At 44.7% G+C, this 18,646-nt stretch overlaps 1 protein-coding gene across 1 annotated transcript in view; it reads left to right on the plus strand.

The window, feature by feature from the left end:
• XDH (xanthine dehydrogenase) overlaps window positions 1-18,646 on the plus strand; it is a 60,606-nt gene that overhangs the window by 24,654 nt on the left and 17,306 nt on the right. The window contains exons 13-24 of the mRNA XM_067703333.1: window positions 415-524; window positions 2,642-2,826; window positions 4,276-4,450; window positions 5,849-5,932; window positions 7,770-7,939; window positions 9,582-9,705; window positions 11,390-11,509; window positions 11,988-12,084; window positions 13,063-13,187; window positions 14,176-14,309; window positions 14,724-14,811; window positions 16,050-16,136. Coding sequence (XP_067559434.1) covers window positions 415-524; window positions 2,642-2,826; window positions 4,276-4,450; window positions 5,849-5,932; window positions 7,770-7,939; window positions 9,582-9,705; window positions 11,390-11,509; window positions 11,988-12,084; window positions 13,063-13,187; window positions 14,176-14,309; window positions 14,724-14,811; window positions 16,050-16,136 — 1,499 coding nt within the window. The remainder of the gene's footprint in view (window positions 1-414; window positions 525-2,641; window positions 2,827-4,275; window positions 4,451-5,848; window positions 5,933-7,769; window positions 7,940-9,581; window positions 9,706-11,389; window positions 11,510-11,987; window positions 12,085-13,062; window positions 13,188-14,175; window positions 14,310-14,723; window positions 14,812-16,049; window positions 16,137-18,646) is intronic.

Here is an 18,646-nt window from a genome sequence, read left to right on the forward strand (position 1 = left end):
TCAGGGAATGGTGGGAACTCTCCTGAAATCCAAGGTCCCAGAGGATAGCTAGTGGCCAACCTTGTAAGCAGGACTTTCAGAGGAGGGCAGGTCTGCTGTGTCAACTCTTTGCTACCCTCCTTCCAACATCACACTGAGCAATGTTGCTCTTTTAGCTTTACATTGGCTGTGGTAGGAGTATCTATACCACATAAACTAGCAAATGCTTTGAATCAGGGTTTTTTCTCAAAGAACTGATTGTTAAACAGTCACCAGGACACCAGTGCTTAAGGATTTCAAATGGAGCACCTTGGCCCCCGTTGTGCCAGCCACTGCCTCTGACTGTGGGCATCAGAGACCAGGATGGAGAATTCCACTGGTGGTCTGTCTTATGCTTTCCTCACATTGGTCCCTCTCTGTCTTGCCTCTGTACAGGCACCAGAAGAACGGTTCGGATGGATCACACCTTCTTCCCTGGCTACAGAAAGACCCTGCTAGGTCCAGAGGAGATACTGCTCTCCATTGAGATCCCCTACAGCAGGGAGGTGAGATGCTGTCAGAAACATCCTGAATCACCCCTACTCCTGCCAGGCTCCAGACAGGGAGACCAGAGCCTGCCTCGGGAGCCAAACTTAGCATCTCTTCACTTTAACATTGATGTTCTTGTCTCTGAACATTGCCTTTAACCAACCATATTACTCTCTGAGTAATATGGGGGCACAGGGCATAATCAATGAAACCAGAGAGGTAGATGTGTGATCCTGAGTGAGTCATTCATCTTTCTGAGCCCCAATTTCCTCATCTGTAAAATGGGCCCATGTTACTGACTGTGCAGGTTATTGCGAAGACTGAAAAGAAAGAATTCATAAGGTTCCTGGAAGATATCCAGGAGCTGGTGGAGATCACCAGCTAGTGCTAGTGACATAGTTCCAAGAACACAACTAGTTGTGGAGTATCCCTGCCCCAGTTTTCGTATGATGAAGTGTGGAGTTTGCATGCTGGGTAGAGAAGCTACCTGTGAGTCAGGTCCTCACATGCTGACCTTGGGCTTGACAAGGTGCTTTTTCCCTGACCTTGCCCTGTGTTGTCTTGGATGGATTTCTGCTTCACGAGAGGGTTTTCTGGCTTGTTGGGGCAGGTCTGGGCTCCTCTGGCCGCCTTGCTCTTGTTCCTTGGGGCCTGTGGTGTCTTGAGCTGGTGTGGTTTTGTCCTACACATTCCACAGTGGGCCTTTTAGAAAAGTGATCTGTGAGAGCCAGGAACCAGCTGTAAAGGAGAGTATTAAGGGTTTACCAGAGCTTGTGCTTTAGCGAGTGTTACAAGGCGTGTTTTGCCCTTGCTGATTTTGACCTCCTTCATGAGAATACTAATTAAATTAAAGCAGTTATATCCCTGTAGTGGTTTCTTAATGATTTTCCAGCCTGTCCTTATAGACCGTTTTGAACAGGGATTCCCAGAGTTTTTGTATTTCACAGATCAGTAGATTTTTTTTTTTTTTTTAATTATGAGGTGGGGAAAGGAAGAGGAAACAGGCATAGCACTGCCCAGTTTTTATTTTGCCAGGTAGGGACATTAACAAAAAACATTTTATAAATGAAAAGAGGTTTTAATACCCAGAATTAGGTCTTTCTCAAGAAAGAACAGCTGATGACCTGATGCTGACGCTGCATGAACCCCGGGAAAAATGTTGCCGTGGACGAGCACAGTCCTGGGAGTGAGCGGCTGGAACCTCTGTTCCAGAACCGAGTTCAAGCTCTGGGCTGATTGCCCCAGGGCCATGTCAGACATCAGAAATCTAGACAAGCTTTCTCATTAGGAGGGGTCTCCATGGCTTCTTCAACAAAAGCCTGGGGCCATTTTGAACCTCAACAGTGGGCCTCCTTGCTTCTCCAATAAACCTTTCCTTAAACCTCCCACCTTTGACATTCATCAGAACTTGTGGTGCCAGGGTGAGTTCAGACCTCGAGCAGAACCTGAAACAGCTGGTTCTTACCTGGAAAGTAACTCACGCTCTCCTCCTATCTCCAATGACAGAGATTGGCTTGGATCTGGGGGAAATGTATGTTCAAAGCACAAAGGCAGCTACTGTTTCATAGTGAGTCTTTCTTTCAGGAAACAAGATTTCTAACCACAGCCAGTAGACTGGTAGGAGACACAAGGCAGGGAGAGCATCTGCAGAAGCCACAAACACCTCCATCTGATGCTGGGTCTCAAACACCCTTTGGCATCACACTGTACCTGCTTGAGAGGTGGTCAGGCCAGTGGAGCCTTCAGAACAGCTCTGGGGAGGCCGGGTGGACATGATACCAGGCACCAGGATGGGGAAGCCGTGGTGGGGCTGCCGCAGTCTCGCAGGAGCCTTCGTTTAAGCACCTTGTCCCCTCCTGCTCTTTGGTTGAGAGCACCCAGTTCTCCTGTGTCCCTGATTTCCCATTTTCCAGACTGATAGGCAGAAATCCTGGCCTTTCCCAGCTTCCAGGAACATTATCTGGAACTTCTCCTGAAAGGTGGTAGTTATGTCCCGATCGTTGACCTCTACCACCAGCTGTTGGCTGCTCTGTGATGGTCTCACCACCTCACCCCACCTGTGTCCCTGCTTCAGGCTCACTTTGCAGTCCTTGCAAAACAAGGGAGGAAACAGGTCTTCTTCTGTGATTTTCAGGGTGAGTTTTTCTCAGCATTCAAGCAGGCCTCCCGCAGAGAAGATGACATAGCCAAGGTGACCTGTGGCATGAGAGTCCTGTTCCAGCCAGGAGCCGCGCAGGTAAAGGAGCTGGCCCTTTGCTATGGTGGAATGGCAGACAGAACGATCTCAGCCCTCAAGACCACGCAGAAACAGCTATTGAAGTAAGAGCTAACGGCAAAATAAAACTGCTCCTGGTGCTACTGATATTATCACTGCTGCTGCTACTACTATGGCTACCAGCAGTATTACCATTGCTGCTACTACTGTTACTACTGTAGCTGCTTCTACGACTACTACTGTGATTTCTGCTGCCACTGGTGGTATTACGATTAATCGTGTTGCTGCTGCTGTACTACTATTCGCATTGCTACGACTGCGGCTATTACTAGTACTATTACTACCTATTGCTGCAGCTACAACGACCGTTACTATTGCTACTACTGCTGCTGCTTCTACTACTCCAATTGCTACAGCTGTGCTACTCACGTTATTTCTGCTACTGTTATCACTGCTGTTCTCCTACTACCATTACTGTTATTCCTATTGCTATCACTACTATGACTAATATTACTATTGTGGCTACCGCCACTATTATAGCTGCTACTACCACCACTGTCTCTTCTACTACTGATATACTATTATTGCTGTTACTCCTAGTATTACTACTACTGGGGTTACTGCTGCTGCTACTTTTAAAGATGCTACTATTAATGCTATTATTATTGCTGTTACTACTACTGTTACTGCTACTACAACTATTACTATTGCAACTAGCACTGCTGCTGCCACTATTACTACTAATAGTATCACTACTGCTGCTGCTGCTGCTTCTACTACCAGTAGTATCACTGGTGCTCTTGCTATTACTACTGGTGCTTCTCCTATTTCTGTTATTACTTCTGCTTCTACTACTATTACTATTGCTTTCACTACTACTATTACTGCTTCTGTCACTGTTAGTATTACTGTTAGTATTACTACTACTGGTATTGCTGCTGCTACTATTGCTATTGCTACTATTACTGTTACTGCTGCTACACTATTATTATAGCAACTGCTATTACTATGGCTACTATATGGCAGCAGTTGTACCAAGCACTTTGCTGGCACTGTCCTATGTAATCCTCACAATAACCATACGGATAGATAAAGCTTAACTTTGGAGTTTGGTTCCTTGGTTCCAATTCCTGGCTCCAATACTTAACAGATGGGTAATATCAGTCAAGTTACTTAATTTTTCCATGTCTCAGTTTTCTCGTTGGTAAAATGAGTATGAAAATTTTCCCGACTATACCTTTTAATTTAAATTGAAAACGACATTTCATATAAATCACTTGGGACATTACCTAGTACATTATAGGAACTCAATAGATTTACCTATTATTTACCTATTATTATTTTTGTGGTCTTTAAAAAATTGTATCTATCTTTAAAAAAGAGAAAACTGAGGCTCAAGGAGGTTCAGTAACTCGCCTAAAGTCACATAACTGTAAGTATCTGAGCCACATTTTGAGCTGAGGTTCATGACTCTAAGGCCCTGTGCAAACCACTCACACAATGGATTCTGAGAGCTGGGTGGGAGTGCTCTCACACAGCCTGCTCTCTGGCAGGTTCTGGAATGAGAAGCTGCTGCAGGACGTGTGTGCAGGCCTGGTGGAGGAGTTGCCCTTGTCCCCAGACGCCCCAGGTGGCATGATTGAGTTCCGGCGCACCCTCACCCTCAGCTTCTTCTTCAAGTTCTACCTGACAGTGTTGCAGAAGCTGGGCAAAGAGGACTCAGAAGATGTGAGTTTGGGGCCTGGGCAAGGCAAAGACTTCCTGCTGCACTTGTGTTTAGGGATCTGGGAAGCTGGCCAGGGTAGGAGAGTGCCGTGGACCAGGTGGTAAACGTTCCTCTCCTCTGGATGTCTAAGGACAGAGGAGCAGGGACCAGGGACACAGCCTAAGGAGCCACACGGAGATGGGAGCCAACTGGGTGGCTGAGAGGCAGAGCACTGGGCTGGGAGTCAGGGATGTGGGTTCTTGTCCTGGCTGTGTCATTACCTTAGGTGAGAACTTGAGTAGGTCACCACTCTTTCTATGTCTTAGCTATAAAAATCTGGGGGCGGGTAGACCAGATGATCCTTCCAGCAGTGTAGCTGATACAGCTGTGGTTGTGTAGTTAGAATGGGAATGTGATGTGATGAGAACGTGAGGTGGGGCTACTACAGCCAGGGGAGATGCGCATCCAGGAGAGGATGCTAGTTGAGGTAGAGTCTTAACTCCTGAGATGGGTTTGCCAGCAAGTATTTATTTTGCACCTGTTACATCATAAGATTGTACTGTGTGCACTAGGGGTGGCAGCGGAGAGCCTAGTGTGGGAGAGAACGGGATCAATAAAGGTCAGCCTGGTGTGACAACTGAGGAGATGGAGTGGGGGGTGGGGCACAAAGGAGAGAAGGCTTCACAGCTGTGGGTGCAGCAGAGTGAGATCCCTTTTTATAAACATTTGTAATAGTTAATTTTTTCTGATTATGTAAGTAATAAATTTGTGGAAAACTTTAGAAAATACAAAAATGTATAAAGAAAAAATTAAAATTACTCTCAGATCTTAGATAAAGCCACTGCTAATATTTTTCCTTATTTCTCTCATCTTTTTTCCTATGTTTATCTGTCCATCTGTCTGTCATCCTATTTGTCTGCTCAATGTCTCTCTCTCTTTCTATCTGTCCTTCCATCTGTCTATCTATATATCTATCATCTTCTATCTTTTGATCTGGATATATCATTTTCTGAATAGATTTGATGTCATACTGCATAGAGAGCTTCACGTTCCCCTTAATTTTGTTGAGATGATACTATGAGAATTTCCCCTACCACTAAATATTTCCCACAGAATTGAGGAGAAAAAGGATGACTTTTCCAGGAAGACTGAGGGAGAGGGATATTCCCAACAGAGAAAGCAACATGCATAAATACAGGAAGGAGGGAAACTTTGGTTTGGTGTGTCAGAGGAAGTAGGGTGCAGGGGTGGGGAAAGAGAAGCTGTCAGAGCCCACGTTCGGATGTTGAGATAGATCCAGCCAGTACCAGGAGTGTAAATGAGGAGATGAGAAAGTTGTCACTTTTACCACTTGGGAACAACCAAGGATGGGACCAATGATAGAAATAGTCATGATCACCTCTGTTATCTTGTCTCCACAGAAGTGTGGTAAACTGGACCCCACCTATTCCAGCGCCACCTTACTCTTTCACAAAGATCCTCCGGCCAACATCCAGCTCTTCCAAGTGAGTACAGACTGTATGTGGCTAATATCAGTGGCCCTTGCAGGGCACCTCAGATGATGCTGACCATTGGTGAGTGACCGACTCACACTGTATGTGGGTGCTTAAAGCTCCTTACCGTTGTACATAAATGTCTAGTGAAGGAAATGGGAATTATATTAATGTGAATGCAGCCATTTCCCCCCTTGCTCACCTAAATTTCTCTCTTGGGATTCCTCTCATCTTCACCTGCTCCTTAAAAAGCATTTTTTCCCCATTTTGTTTTTTTCTAGTTCCTCTGCAGGGCTAATGTGCAAAGCTAGGAGTTCTCTTGAGCATGTAAACTAAACAAAATTTTTAAAACCCTATTTATATCAACAGTAATTTTTTGAGAGGTATTAGTTAAAGGGTCAGCTGTAAATGTTTTGGATTTTTGTGGGCCTCATAGTCTCTGCTGCAATTCCTCAACTCCATCATTGCAGCACAAAAGAAGCAAGAGGCAATATATAAATGAATGCGTGTGGCTATGCACCAGTAAAACTTTATTTGTAAAACCAGGGAGTGGGGCTTCCCTGGTGGCGCAGTGGTTGAGAGTCCGCCTGCCGATGCAGGGGACGCGGGTTCGTGCCCCGGTCCGGGAAGATCCCACATGCCGCGGAGCGGCTGGGCCCGTGAGCCGTGGCCTCTGGGCCTGCGTGTCTGGAGCCTGTGCTCCGCAACGGGAGAGGCCACAACAGTGAGAGGCCCGTGTACCGCAAAACAAAACAAAACAAAACAAAAAAACAAAACAAAAACAGGGAGTGGGCCAGATTTGGCCCATTGTCCATGATTTGTAGACCCCTGCTCTAGATTGTAATGGTCCAAAGCATAAACTCTGGGCCTGACTGCCAGCACTTGAATCCAAACTCTGCTATCACATAACTGTGTAACCTTGGACAAGTTACTTTCTCTCGGTGCCTCTTGGGCAAGTTAATTATGCCCAGTTGCAAATGTGGCTAATGAGGGCCCCTGTTTCACAGCATGGTTTTGAGGATTCAATGGGTTAATAAAAGTGAATAGCTTAGGTAGTTCCTTGTATATAGTAAACTCTCAATAACTACTAGCCATCATTATTATTACTTTGAAAAAACACACAAAACAGTGTTTTATTATAAACTGAATACGTTTTAGAACATTTTGAAAAATATGGAAAAACATAAGAAAATAAAAATCACCCCAAATCTCACCTCCAAGAGAAAATCATTATCATATGTTTGTATACTTCTTTCCATTTTTTCCTATGCATATATGGACATATCTGTACTATATTTATAACATTTTTCCACAGAATTTTGAATCATTACCCACACATACAATGTTGTATGTCCTGCTTTTACACTTAGCATGAGCATTCTTTCCTCCTAATTAAAATTCTTCAGAACTATCTTTTGACAGTTGTGTGTTATTCCATCCTGTGAGCATAGCATAGTTTATTTACGCAACTCTCAACAAATGGACATTTAGGTTCCTTGTTTTGTTTGCTCCTGCATATAGTCAGCCGTCATCTGTGGATGTGGAGCCCATGGATACAGAGGGCCAACTGTACTGCCCCATTTTATATAAGGGACCTGAGCATCTGCAGATGTGGGTATCCATGGGGCGTCCTGGGCGGCTGCCCGTGGCTGACTGTGTAGTGATACTGTGACCACTCTTCTCAATGCCTTCTTACCTGCCTTCTGTTTCTTTCACCCTGTTCCCCGCCTGCCTCCTCCATTCTCACTCCTCACATTTGCTTTGGCCTGAAGCTCCCCATGGCTCCCTGGGGCCTCTAGGGGAACAGTGTCTCTGCAGCTCAGCCTGATTGGTGGCCATGTTGTTCCAGGAGGTGCCCAAGGGTCAGTCTGAGGAGGACATGGTGGGCCGGCCCCTGCCCCACCTGGCCGCGGCCCTGCAGGCCTCTGGGGAGGCTGTGTACTGCGATGACATCCCTCGCTACGAGAATGAACTCTTCCTCCGGCTTGTCGTCAGCACCCGGGCCCACGCCAAGATCAAGTGCGTGCAGTCAAAACACTTGGGAAGGGGGGTGCAGGGAACACACCTGCCAGGCCCTGGAGATGCCACGACGACAAGCCTCCTCCAGGGCCTCCCGGTCCAGAGAGGAACACAGGAACTCTTTTTAAAACCAGTCTGGAGAGAAACAGGAGACGTGAGGGGCTCAGGGGTGCTGGGAGGGTGGGGGGATGACATTGGAGAGATAGGCAGGGGCCAGATCAGGAAAGCCTTGGGGTGCTGAACAGGGACACTACACTTGGCCAGAAAAAGCAATGAGGAGCTGCTGAAAGGCCTTTCTTAGATCTTCACTGTGGATATTGGGCTAAACTTCAGTGCAAATCTTCAGGAGAACTTGAGTCAGCACCAAAGGGAAGAAGGAGGCCTTAGAGTGCCTGGCATTGACTTCCTATTCCAGTGCTTAGCAACCTGACCTTGGCTTGTGTGCTTAAGCTCTCATTTTCTCCATAGGGTACTTTTGTGAGGATCAGTGATAGTGTCCACAAAGGACCCAGCAGAGAATAATCACTTGTACCCATTTGTTGAACCTTGAGAGCCCAAATGGCAAGAATTTCTACCTCGATGATGATGGTGATGATAATAAAAACACTCATGTCACACAATATTTGCTGCAGCCTGGTTTAAAGCATTTTACACATGTGGCCCTATCTCTTCCTCGCCACAACCCTATAGGCAGGTCATATTATTATCCCCATGTTCCAGATGAGGAAACTGAGTGGTACAGCAAAGGCCCTAATGTGCTGAATCTGGATAGGTATTAGCTGTGATGTGGGTGTTGGAGCTCTCCAGAGTAAATGCTTTTCGGTTCTCTTGTACTTGGAGACCAAAATAGGGCATTGTACAAGGTCCATAGGGACGAACGTGTGCTATTCATCTTATATCTACCACAGCACGCAGCACAGTGGCCTCCACGTGGTAAGCATTTAATCAGCATTTGCAAAATAGGATAGGATAGGATAGGATAGGATAGGATAGGAGGTAGAAAAGGGAAGTGTTAGGGTGGAGGAAAAACTGTCAAAAAGAAGACAAAGTTATCCAATTGGGTAATGGGTCTTTTTTTTTTTAAGATGAAAATGTTTTCCAGTTTAAGTTCATGGATCCCTGAATTCTATCAATAGACCCTTTGAGGGTATAGATCCCTGTTCTAGATGATAGTATCTGTTCTCCCTATGAAGGGATGGATGGGATTGGATGAGGAACTACAAGGAGCAAGATTTATAAGATATAAAAGTATAGCTGGGCTTCCCTGGTGGTGCAGTGGCTGAGAGTCCGCCTGCCGATGCAGAGGACACGGGTTCGTGACCCGGTCCGGGAAGATCCCACATGCCACGGAGCGGCTGGGCCCGTGAGCCATGGCCACTGAGCCTGCGCGTCCAGAGCCTGTGCTCCACAATGGGAGAGGAAACAACAGTGAGAGGCCCGTGTACCGCAAAAAAAAAAAAAAAAAAAAAAAAGTATAGCTGAAGATATTTTAGAAATTTTCTCTATTATACAATCTTCTGGGAAAGAATTATTGATACACAGGTAGAAGCAGAGCATAGTTCATCACTCAGTCAGGTGACAGGTGACAGGTCTTCTGCTTGTTTTCCTCCCTGGCCCCTCACATTCCTCCTCCTCCTTGCAGGTCCATTGATATTTCAGAAGCTCGGAAGGTGCCAGGCTTTGTTTGCTTTCTCTCCGCTGATGATATTCCTGGGAGTAATGAAACTGGACTTTTTAATGATGAGACAGTCTTTGCAAAGGATAAGGTACATCTTGGATTTTTTTTAAAAAAAATATGAAGTTAGTGGAATGAGTATTTAAGTTTTAATTTGTGTTTTTTTCCTCCAAATCCCTGATCTTGAAAAGATTATACATTTGCACATATCAGGGCCATCATCCAATTAGCCAGTATTCAGGACAATCAGTAAAGGGATAGAATATGCCTGGTAGCACTTTTACTTTTAACTTAATGTTTATTTATTTATTTCATTGATGGCTGCAGCTTGTACATAGTATAAGACATAGTAGGATGACTCCATGCCAAAGTGGCATTAAAAAAAGGCCTGTGACTGTATTTTAAGAAACAATCAGGTTCTTAAGTGTACAATATTAAACTCCTTTATTAAAAGAAAATAAAATACACTAAACAAACCAAACAGAATAGGAATTACAAGTACAATACCACCACTATGTGTATTGATAATTCACTTACATGAAAGTTTATCTATTGATTTCAACCATATATGGAGTTCTGCCAAAAAAAAAAATTCCAAACATTCAAGGGAGCTGCTACAAAAACCTGTATACTCATAGGATAGTTGTCAGTCATTTTATAATTCCAGTACAGCTCAAATGTTGCAAATTGGAGGTTGATAGGTGTTGCTGAAGGACAAATTCAACTTATTATTAAGCTAAAAGTGAAGGAGGGAATGAAAAACTATAAACCTGAGATACAAGGACTCTAAAAGGAGAGCGTTTGATAGAAGACAAATTGCTTTACAAACTTCAAGAGCCTCTAAGACCATAACTAGCATTATGGTTAGTGAGAATCAGCCAGGTTCAACAACCACTAGGCTAACCAATTAAGTCAAGAGCTTAACTGGGTCCTGAAGAGGTAATTATCAGAGACAAGACATGTTAAGTATTGGTTCCTATTGTCAGAAATCTCATCTTCCCAAGTGATGAGTTGGACAATTTTTTTGTTTATTTTTGGAAGGATGTTAGGAAAAAATTATCCCTGAAAGAGATCCATGAAGTTTCTGTAGTAACTGAATTTATTAAATGAAAAGAAAACAATAATCATTAATTATTCTATAAATCTAACAACCAAAAAAACTGGTTTATAGGTCATCACGTCTAAGAACCAGTATTGGGGAATGACCACTTTGGGGCATCTAGGTGAAATATAAGACATGATTGCTGCCTTTGAGAAACTTTTGGTATAAATCTGAGAAACAGAAGATAAAAGAGAGTAGAGTGGTAGAAAGAAAATAAAACTGGAAGTCAAGGGTTAAGATTTAGTCATGGTCTAGTAGTGAGGCAACTGTGATCTTGCCATCTGGGTCTCCATCTCTTAATATGAAGAACAAGGGTGTTGGGGTAGATCTGAGTTGACAGATACACTTCATGGTGCCCTGCTTTCCATTCTGCTGCTCATGGCAGACATCACTAATCAATCACCACATTTTATCCTGGGCAGCTTCTCAAGAGGCTGCCATCAGATACTAGTTATCTCCAAGTCCTATTCCAGTTCTACTGATTCTAAACACTTATGAAGAAGCACATAACCCCAAATAGTAGGATAAGAACATGAAGAGGCCTCAGGACATTCCTTAAATGTACCTTAAAAAATTATGGGGGTGAGACTTCCTTTGCTTTTTTGAACAATCAGAAATAATTTGCTTCACGAGGAGCATGTTATGTTCTTTAACCATCTGGCTCTGCTCCTAGGTGACTTGTGTTGGGCACGTCATTGGTGCTGTGGTCGCCAACACCCCAGAACACGCACAGAGAGCCGCCCATGGAGTGAAAGTCACCTATGAGGATCTTCCAGCCATTATCACGATTGAGGTAACTGGGGAATGGGCTGCCTGGAGAGGGGAGAGCTACCTGTTCCTGGAGACACCTTTATTAGGATCCTCTAGAGGAGATTCAAACAGCAGGTGGAATCTGACCCGATAAGTTTTTAAATCTCCTCCAGCCTGCGATTGTGGGTCCTATGAATCCTTCCCCATCATGATCCTAGACTCAGTCCATAAATGGCCAAGCTGCGTTCTTCCTTCCCAGTTTCAGCTCCAGCTGGTTCCTTGAGGGATTCTTTGCTTTCCTCAAGATCCAGGGTTGTATGTCTATATCTAACGAAATAGAGAAATAGGACACCTTGGGCTACAATTGAGCTTTAAGTCTATATAAGAAACTTACAGAGATGGCTGTGTGACTTATGTGGGAAGAGAGAGGTAATAATTCCAAGAGCTTCTCTTCCCCAATCCCTTTAAGCCACCTTCTGTCCTTTAAAGCCAAGTCACTGAAGCTTCGTTTTAATCCTCAGGATGCTATAAAAAACAATTCCTTTTATGGATCTGAGCTGAAGATTGAGAAAGGAGACCTCAAGAAGGGGTTTTCGGAAGCAGATAATGTTGTTTCAGGTATGGCCGCGTGATGCAGCAGTGGGAATGGGGTGGCCCTGGTTTATGAGTTAAATTCAAGAGCTGTACCTGAGCCCTGGAGCAAGGGAGTGATTTCCTGACATTTCCTAACAGAAGAGTCTCTGTTGTTTGTAACAAAATACTAGACAGGTGGCTGGGAAAGAACTTCAGCGTCTTAATCTCTACTCTCCTGTCTCTAGACTGGACATACCTAAGTGGTTCTGGAGACATTATAATGTGTTGGATTTGGAAGACTGTCTAGGGAAGATAAGGGTCACAGATGTCTCTAACACGATATTGTAAAGCAATTATACTCCAATAAAGACTATAAAAAAAAAAAAAAGGTCACAGATGTCTGACCAGTCTTGGGTCTGCCCAGCCTCTGGCTACACAGAGTCTGGTCCTCCCCATCTGCCTGAAGGCAGTCTTCACCCATCTCCAGCTAGTGCTCTCTCCTCTCCTCCCCCTTTCCCTCCCGCACTGGGAAATTAGGTCCAGAGCTCTCACCCCAGAGCAAGGCTGCCTAACAGCCCCCTTTGGCGATGGTTTTCTACATTGGTTTCTGTACATCGCTAAGTTACTAGTATGCCAGCTATCCAGCTGGACTGACAGCTTGGGGTCTGGGAGATGCTGTTTATTTTCAGCTTCTGAATCACATCTGTTAATTCCTTTTTTACTTTTTCCAAAATTTTACAATGATAGTCTAAAAAGCTTTCATTTCCGCTGGCTGCAGCAGGAAGGGAGCTTCCCACCTGATGCATTTCAGTGTCGTTCTGATCTCTTTGTTAGCGTGCGGGGGTTCAGCTCCCAGATGGCTAAGACTTTGAGACCCTTTTCCATCCCAGTTGGGGAACTGAAAGGGTACCTGTGAACAGCTGGTAACTGCACAGGGCCCTGCATGAGTACATTCTCTCCTTAAGCAAACTCACCGCCTCTGCAGCATCGGGCTCACTGTGGGGAGTCTTGTTGCTTCTCCAGGCGAGTTGTACATCGGTGGCCAAGAGCATTTCTATCTGGAGACTCACTGTGCCATTGCTGTCCCGAAAGGCGAGGCAGGGGAGATGGAGCTCTTTGTGTCCACACAGAATACCATGAATACCCAGGTAGGTGTCCAGTGGGTCAACAAGGGGCCGGGGAAGAGGGAGACATGGGCTGATCCAGGAGGGCATGTGAAGGTAGTGGTTCGAAGCCAGGCCCTGTCACCAACAAGCTGGTGTCATTGAGCTTGTTATATAACTTTCTCATCTATAAAATGGGGCCTGCCCAGGACGTTGTAATGATTAGATGAGTTTTAAAACTTGGATAGAGCCTAGAAAATGTTAGCTATTATCATTCCAGTGCTGTATTGCCTTGGTCAGATCATATCTGGCCTCAGTTTCCTCATCTATTAAATGAAGGGGTTGTGCTAAGTGAGAGCCATGGGAACCACTACATTAGCTGCAGTGGCTCAAATATTCCTCATTTCTCTATTGCATGTAATAGGACAGTGGTTGCCAGTGTTTTGGGCAGCTGGTCTTACCCTCGTGACCCACCAGTTCCTGGCCAAATGGAATGAATTTTGGCTCTGAAAGTAGGCTGTGAACAGCTGCTCACCCCTCTGGTTAAAAATGAGTGTCTAGGGGCTTCCCTGGTGGCGCAGTGGTTGGGAGTCCGCCTGCCGATGCAGGGGACACGGGTTCGTGCCCCGGTCCGGGAAGATCCCACGTGCCGCGGAGCGGCTGGGTCCGTGAGCCATGGCCGCTGAGCCTGCGCGTCCGGAGCCTGTGCTCCACAACGGGAGAGGCCACAACAGTGAGAGGCCTGCGTACCGCAAAAAAAAAACAACAACAAGAAAACAAAACAAACAAAACAACAACAACAACCAAAAAAAACAAGTGTCTGAATTCAGTGCACAGTGGCTGATGTGCGCCAGACCCTGGCACCACTACCCAAGGGCTGCCCTGGGACAGGAGGGGGATTCTCAAATCAAGGAATTTCAGAGTTCATAGCAGTAATTAGGCTTCTGTGTATCGGGTAGGCTCTGCGTCAGGCTTGAAGTAAGTCCAGGTGGCATATGCATTCACTGGGAGTATTTTGTTCTTTTGCCCACAGTCCTTTGTTGCAAAAATGTTGGGGGTTCCAGTAAACCGGATTCTGGTCCGAGTGAAGAGAATGGGAGGAGGCTTTGGAGGGAAGGAGACCCGGGGCATCGTGATGACTGTGGCTGTGGCCCTGGCTGCATACAAGTGAGTTCCCCCAGTGGGCTCTGGGAAGAGGAATAAGGCTGCCTCTGCCAGGAAGGCTTCCTGGATTCCCCCCTTTGGGAAGTAGATTCCCCTTGCTTCAAATTTTCACAGCCCTCGGTGTTTAGAACTCGTGGGCATAGGGGTGAGGGCAACATCACCTGGTTCATGGTATTCAAATGCATGTGTCCATGTCCTATCTCTCCTACCTGGCTGTGAGGACCCCAAAGGTAAGGACACACTCCACACCCCATACCCCACACCTGGATGCCCCCCACCTTGTCCAGCACAGTGTCTAGAGAGCGAAGCAGTCCAGTGTACCAGGTGGAGAAAGAAGGCTTCCTTGCTGTTTTTATCCCTGAGACTCACAGGGCTGGGCTGTTGTAGAGGTTTCTCATGCTCTGGTACCTCCCCCAGGACTGGCTACCCGGTGCGCTGCATGCTGGATCGCGATGAGGACATGCTGATAACTGGCGGCAGACACCCCTTCTTGGCCAGATACAAGGTTCTAGATGTCGGGGGCTGTGTCGGGTGGGCAGTGCCCTCTGCTTAGGAAACTGGGGATAGAGATTCAGGGATCCTGGGATACACTCTGACTTTTGTCATGACTGCCTGTAGAAATTCAAAGAAGGAATAACAAGGAGAGAAATTCAAATCAACCAACAGCAACATAGGAGGGTGATCCTGGGGGAGGCTGGCAGGCCACTTCCCAAGAGATGCCACGGGATGCTGTGCGTGACTTCTGTGAATTCGCTGGGGTCCAAATCTGGTCCTTGTCCACTCAGGCTCGGAAACATGATTTGTCAGCAGATCTGGGGTGAATCCATCCCACAGGATGGCCTAATGTTAATGTGTTTACAGCCTGATGTCAAAGTCAGAATGACCACTTAGTGATCTCCAATGAGAAATGCAACTTTCCAGGGGCCTGGTCAGGTATAAGCTGTTAGGGTGCCTGCTTGGCCAGAACATGTATGGCTGGGCACTACCCAAGTGCCCTGTGGGACTGTCCCTTTTCTGGGCTTCTGTGGATGACCAACTACTGTTCTGACCATGCATCCTCCTCTCTACACACCAGTAGAACCTTACAGGTCCCAGTCTGGTGCTATAAACCTGGGAGCCCTCTGTCTCCACAAGTTGGCTTTGAACATCTCCTCTTTGGCCTCTTCTGACTTTATTCCATGATTTAACTCACCAAAAGGGATTGCATTTCTCTTATTCCCAAATTTTTGTGGGCTCCAAGAAAGTAACTTGGTCTTGTGGGGTTTCAGGTTCCTTGCTCATGAAATGGCCTGTCAGGGTTTGTTTAGATAGTTTACACGAGGTTGGGGATGTGAAAGCACTTTCATGCTTGTGCAAGGTGTAACTTTTGCTGTCTTCTGGCCAAAAGCTGTGAGCGAGTCTCCAGTTTCTCTCCTAGTTTCTCTTCCCAGCCCTCCCCTCCCTGACCTATCATGACCCGTGTTCTTTCTTCTACCTCCTCACTTCCGTTGGTAGAACCAGAAGCCAGGAGTAGGGAGGAAGAAGGAGGAGTGTAGGGAGAAGGGGCGTCCAGGGTCCATCACTGGGGAGATGTTGGTTCCTCTCTTCTTCACCTGTGAGGTCTGGTGATCTCTTAAGTTCGACTTTATTTTGTGGTGGGATGTCTTATTCTTTCTGTTTTCTCCAGGTAGCGTAAGTGGGAGGAGATGGCTAGAGACAGACAAAGGAAGGGGACAGTTGAGAACTCACTCTCCTTTTTTTCAGGTTGGCTTCATGAAGACGGGGAAGATTGTGGCTGTGGAGGTGGATCACTACAGCAATGCCGGGAACAGCCAGGACCTCTCTCTCGGTGTATGTAGGATGTGCCCTTGCATCCGGGGTGACTGGGAGGTCACGGGTGTGCCCCATAGCATGTTTGCACATGCGGGAATAGGCCTCCTCAATCCTTGCCTGTTGTTGCAATAGCCTCCTACTTGGTCCCCACCTTCAGGTTCTCCATCCTTGGTTATTCTCTAAAGCATGGAAGTGATCATATTACTTATCTGACTAGAAACTCAACCTTCTGGTGCAGGATATTTTGCCAAGCAAGTAAAGTTAGTTACAAAACTTTATGTATAGTATGGTGACATTGAGTGCATGAATGTAATACTAATTTGTGTGTGTGTGTGTGTGTGTGTGTTTAATGATATGCATGACAAAAGTCTGATAGACCATACTCCAAACAGTGACTGGGTGGGATTAAGGGGGGATACTAACTGTCATTTTCTATATCATGCATTTCTGTGATGTTTGAATTTTAAATAATGACTTGATTTACCTTTTTAAAAATAATTCAATTGAAATATAGTTTGCATAACATAAAGTTCACCCATTTGAAGGACAGTTGACCTTTGAACAACGCAGGCATTAGGGGCACCACCCCCAACCCCACAGTCAAAAATCTGTGTTGGGCTTCCCTGGTGGCACAGTGGTTGAGAGTCCGCCTGCCGATGCAGGGGACATGGGTTCGTGCCCCGGTCCGGGAAGATCCCACATGCCGCAGAGCGGCTAGGCCCGTGAGCCATGGCCGCTGAGCCTGCGCGTCCGGAGCCTGTGCTCCGCAGGGGGAGAGGCCACAACAGTGAGAGGCCTGCATACCGCAAAAAAAAAAAAATTCTGTGTATAACTTTTGACTCGCCCAAAACTTACCTACCAATAGCCTACTGTTGACTGGAAACATAACCAATCACATAAACAGTCCAATTACACATATTTTATATGTTATATGTATTATATATGTATTTTTACAATAAAATAAGTTAGAGGAAAGGAAATGTTCTTAAGAAAATCATAAGGAGAAGAAAATACAGTACTGTACTATATTTATCGATACTGTAAATTTACATGATCTGTTTATAGGATGAACCGTCTGTCTGTAAGTACCTACATCAATATTATCTTATATGATACAAAACACTGTAGATGTTATTTGAATTACTAACACTAGACATCAACAATGAAAAGATAATGTGAAAGAGAAATTCATGTTTATTTACAGATACAGTGATTCATGCATTGATAACGAAGAAGCAGCAGTATGATTGCTTTATGGTAGCCCAGTGTAATCAATACGATTGCTTCAGGATAGCCTAGCCTATACACTAATGAATGAATCGTTATAAAATTTTTATGACACACAGTAATTTTTATGGCATATAGTATATGATTACAGTCATAGACATAATATAGTACTGAAAACATTGTTACATTTTTAAAAACCCACTTCCCTGTGATGATAGGCTGAGAGGCAGTTTCTCCAATTACAAGAGAGGGGCATACTGAACAGTAATATAATTCTTTGAAAGCAAAGTTATAAAACAGTAAGAAAACTAACATATTATTTTATATTTAAAATCACTTACGTTATACCTATGTAAGGATAGACTAATATCTACATATATCCTATGCATTCATGTCATACCTTTTCCTTAATTTTTTGGTATTTCTAGCCTCTTCAGTTCATCTGTGAAGTTTTTCAAATTGTTGCAAATCTCCAAAATAATGTCCAATATCTTTATTGAAAAAATATGCTTATAAGTGGACCCACACGGTTAAAACCATATTTTTCAAGGGTCAACTGTTCTACAATTTAACGGTTTTAGAACATTTAAGGAGTCAGGCAAGCATTATTGCAATCCAGTTTTTTTAACACTTCAGTCACCTCAAAATTATCTCTTATGCCCATTTGCAGTCACTCCTGTTCCTACCCCTCAGGCCCAGACAACTGCTAATCTACTTTCTGTCTTTACAGATTTTCCTTTTGTGGCCAATTAATATAAACGGAATCATATACTATGTAGTCTTTCTTGTCTGGCTTCTTTTCTCTCAGAATAATGTTTTTGAGGTTCACCCGTGTTTTAGCATGGATCATTCCTTCATTCCTTTTTATTGATGAAGAATATTCCGTTGTATGAATAGACCATTTTTTGTTTTCCATTCACCACTTTAAGGACATTTGGGTTGCTTCCAGTCTTTAGCTTCATGGATAATGCTGCTTTGAACCTTCTCATATGACATATATTTTTGTCATTTTGAAAATTAACCAAGTTACCTTGGGGGTACTACCTTTTAAGTTTTTTAAATCTTAATTTTATAACCATATTAGTTATATATGCATAGATTCTTGTTAAAAAAGAAGTCAACCATTTCAGGAGAAGCAGAAGTTCCCCATTTTTCCCACTTTGAATGTGCTAAGGGCTTCTCTAATTGGCTCAATTAGGAAACATTATACTTCAGATCTAGTGTAGGAAACTGTTCAAAAAAGAAAACATTTCTGGTAGTCTCACCAAATATAACACTTGCTTCTTGGTGTTGTAGGAAAA

The sequence above is a fragment of the Pseudorca crassidens genome, chromosome 14 (genome assembly GCF_039906515.1).
Source record: "Pseudorca crassidens isolate mPseCra1 chromosome 14, mPseCra1.hap1, whole genome shotgun sequence".
Classification (NCBI taxonomy): domain Eukaryota; kingdom Metazoa; phylum Chordata; class Mammalia; order Artiodactyla; family Delphinidae; genus Pseudorca; species Pseudorca crassidens.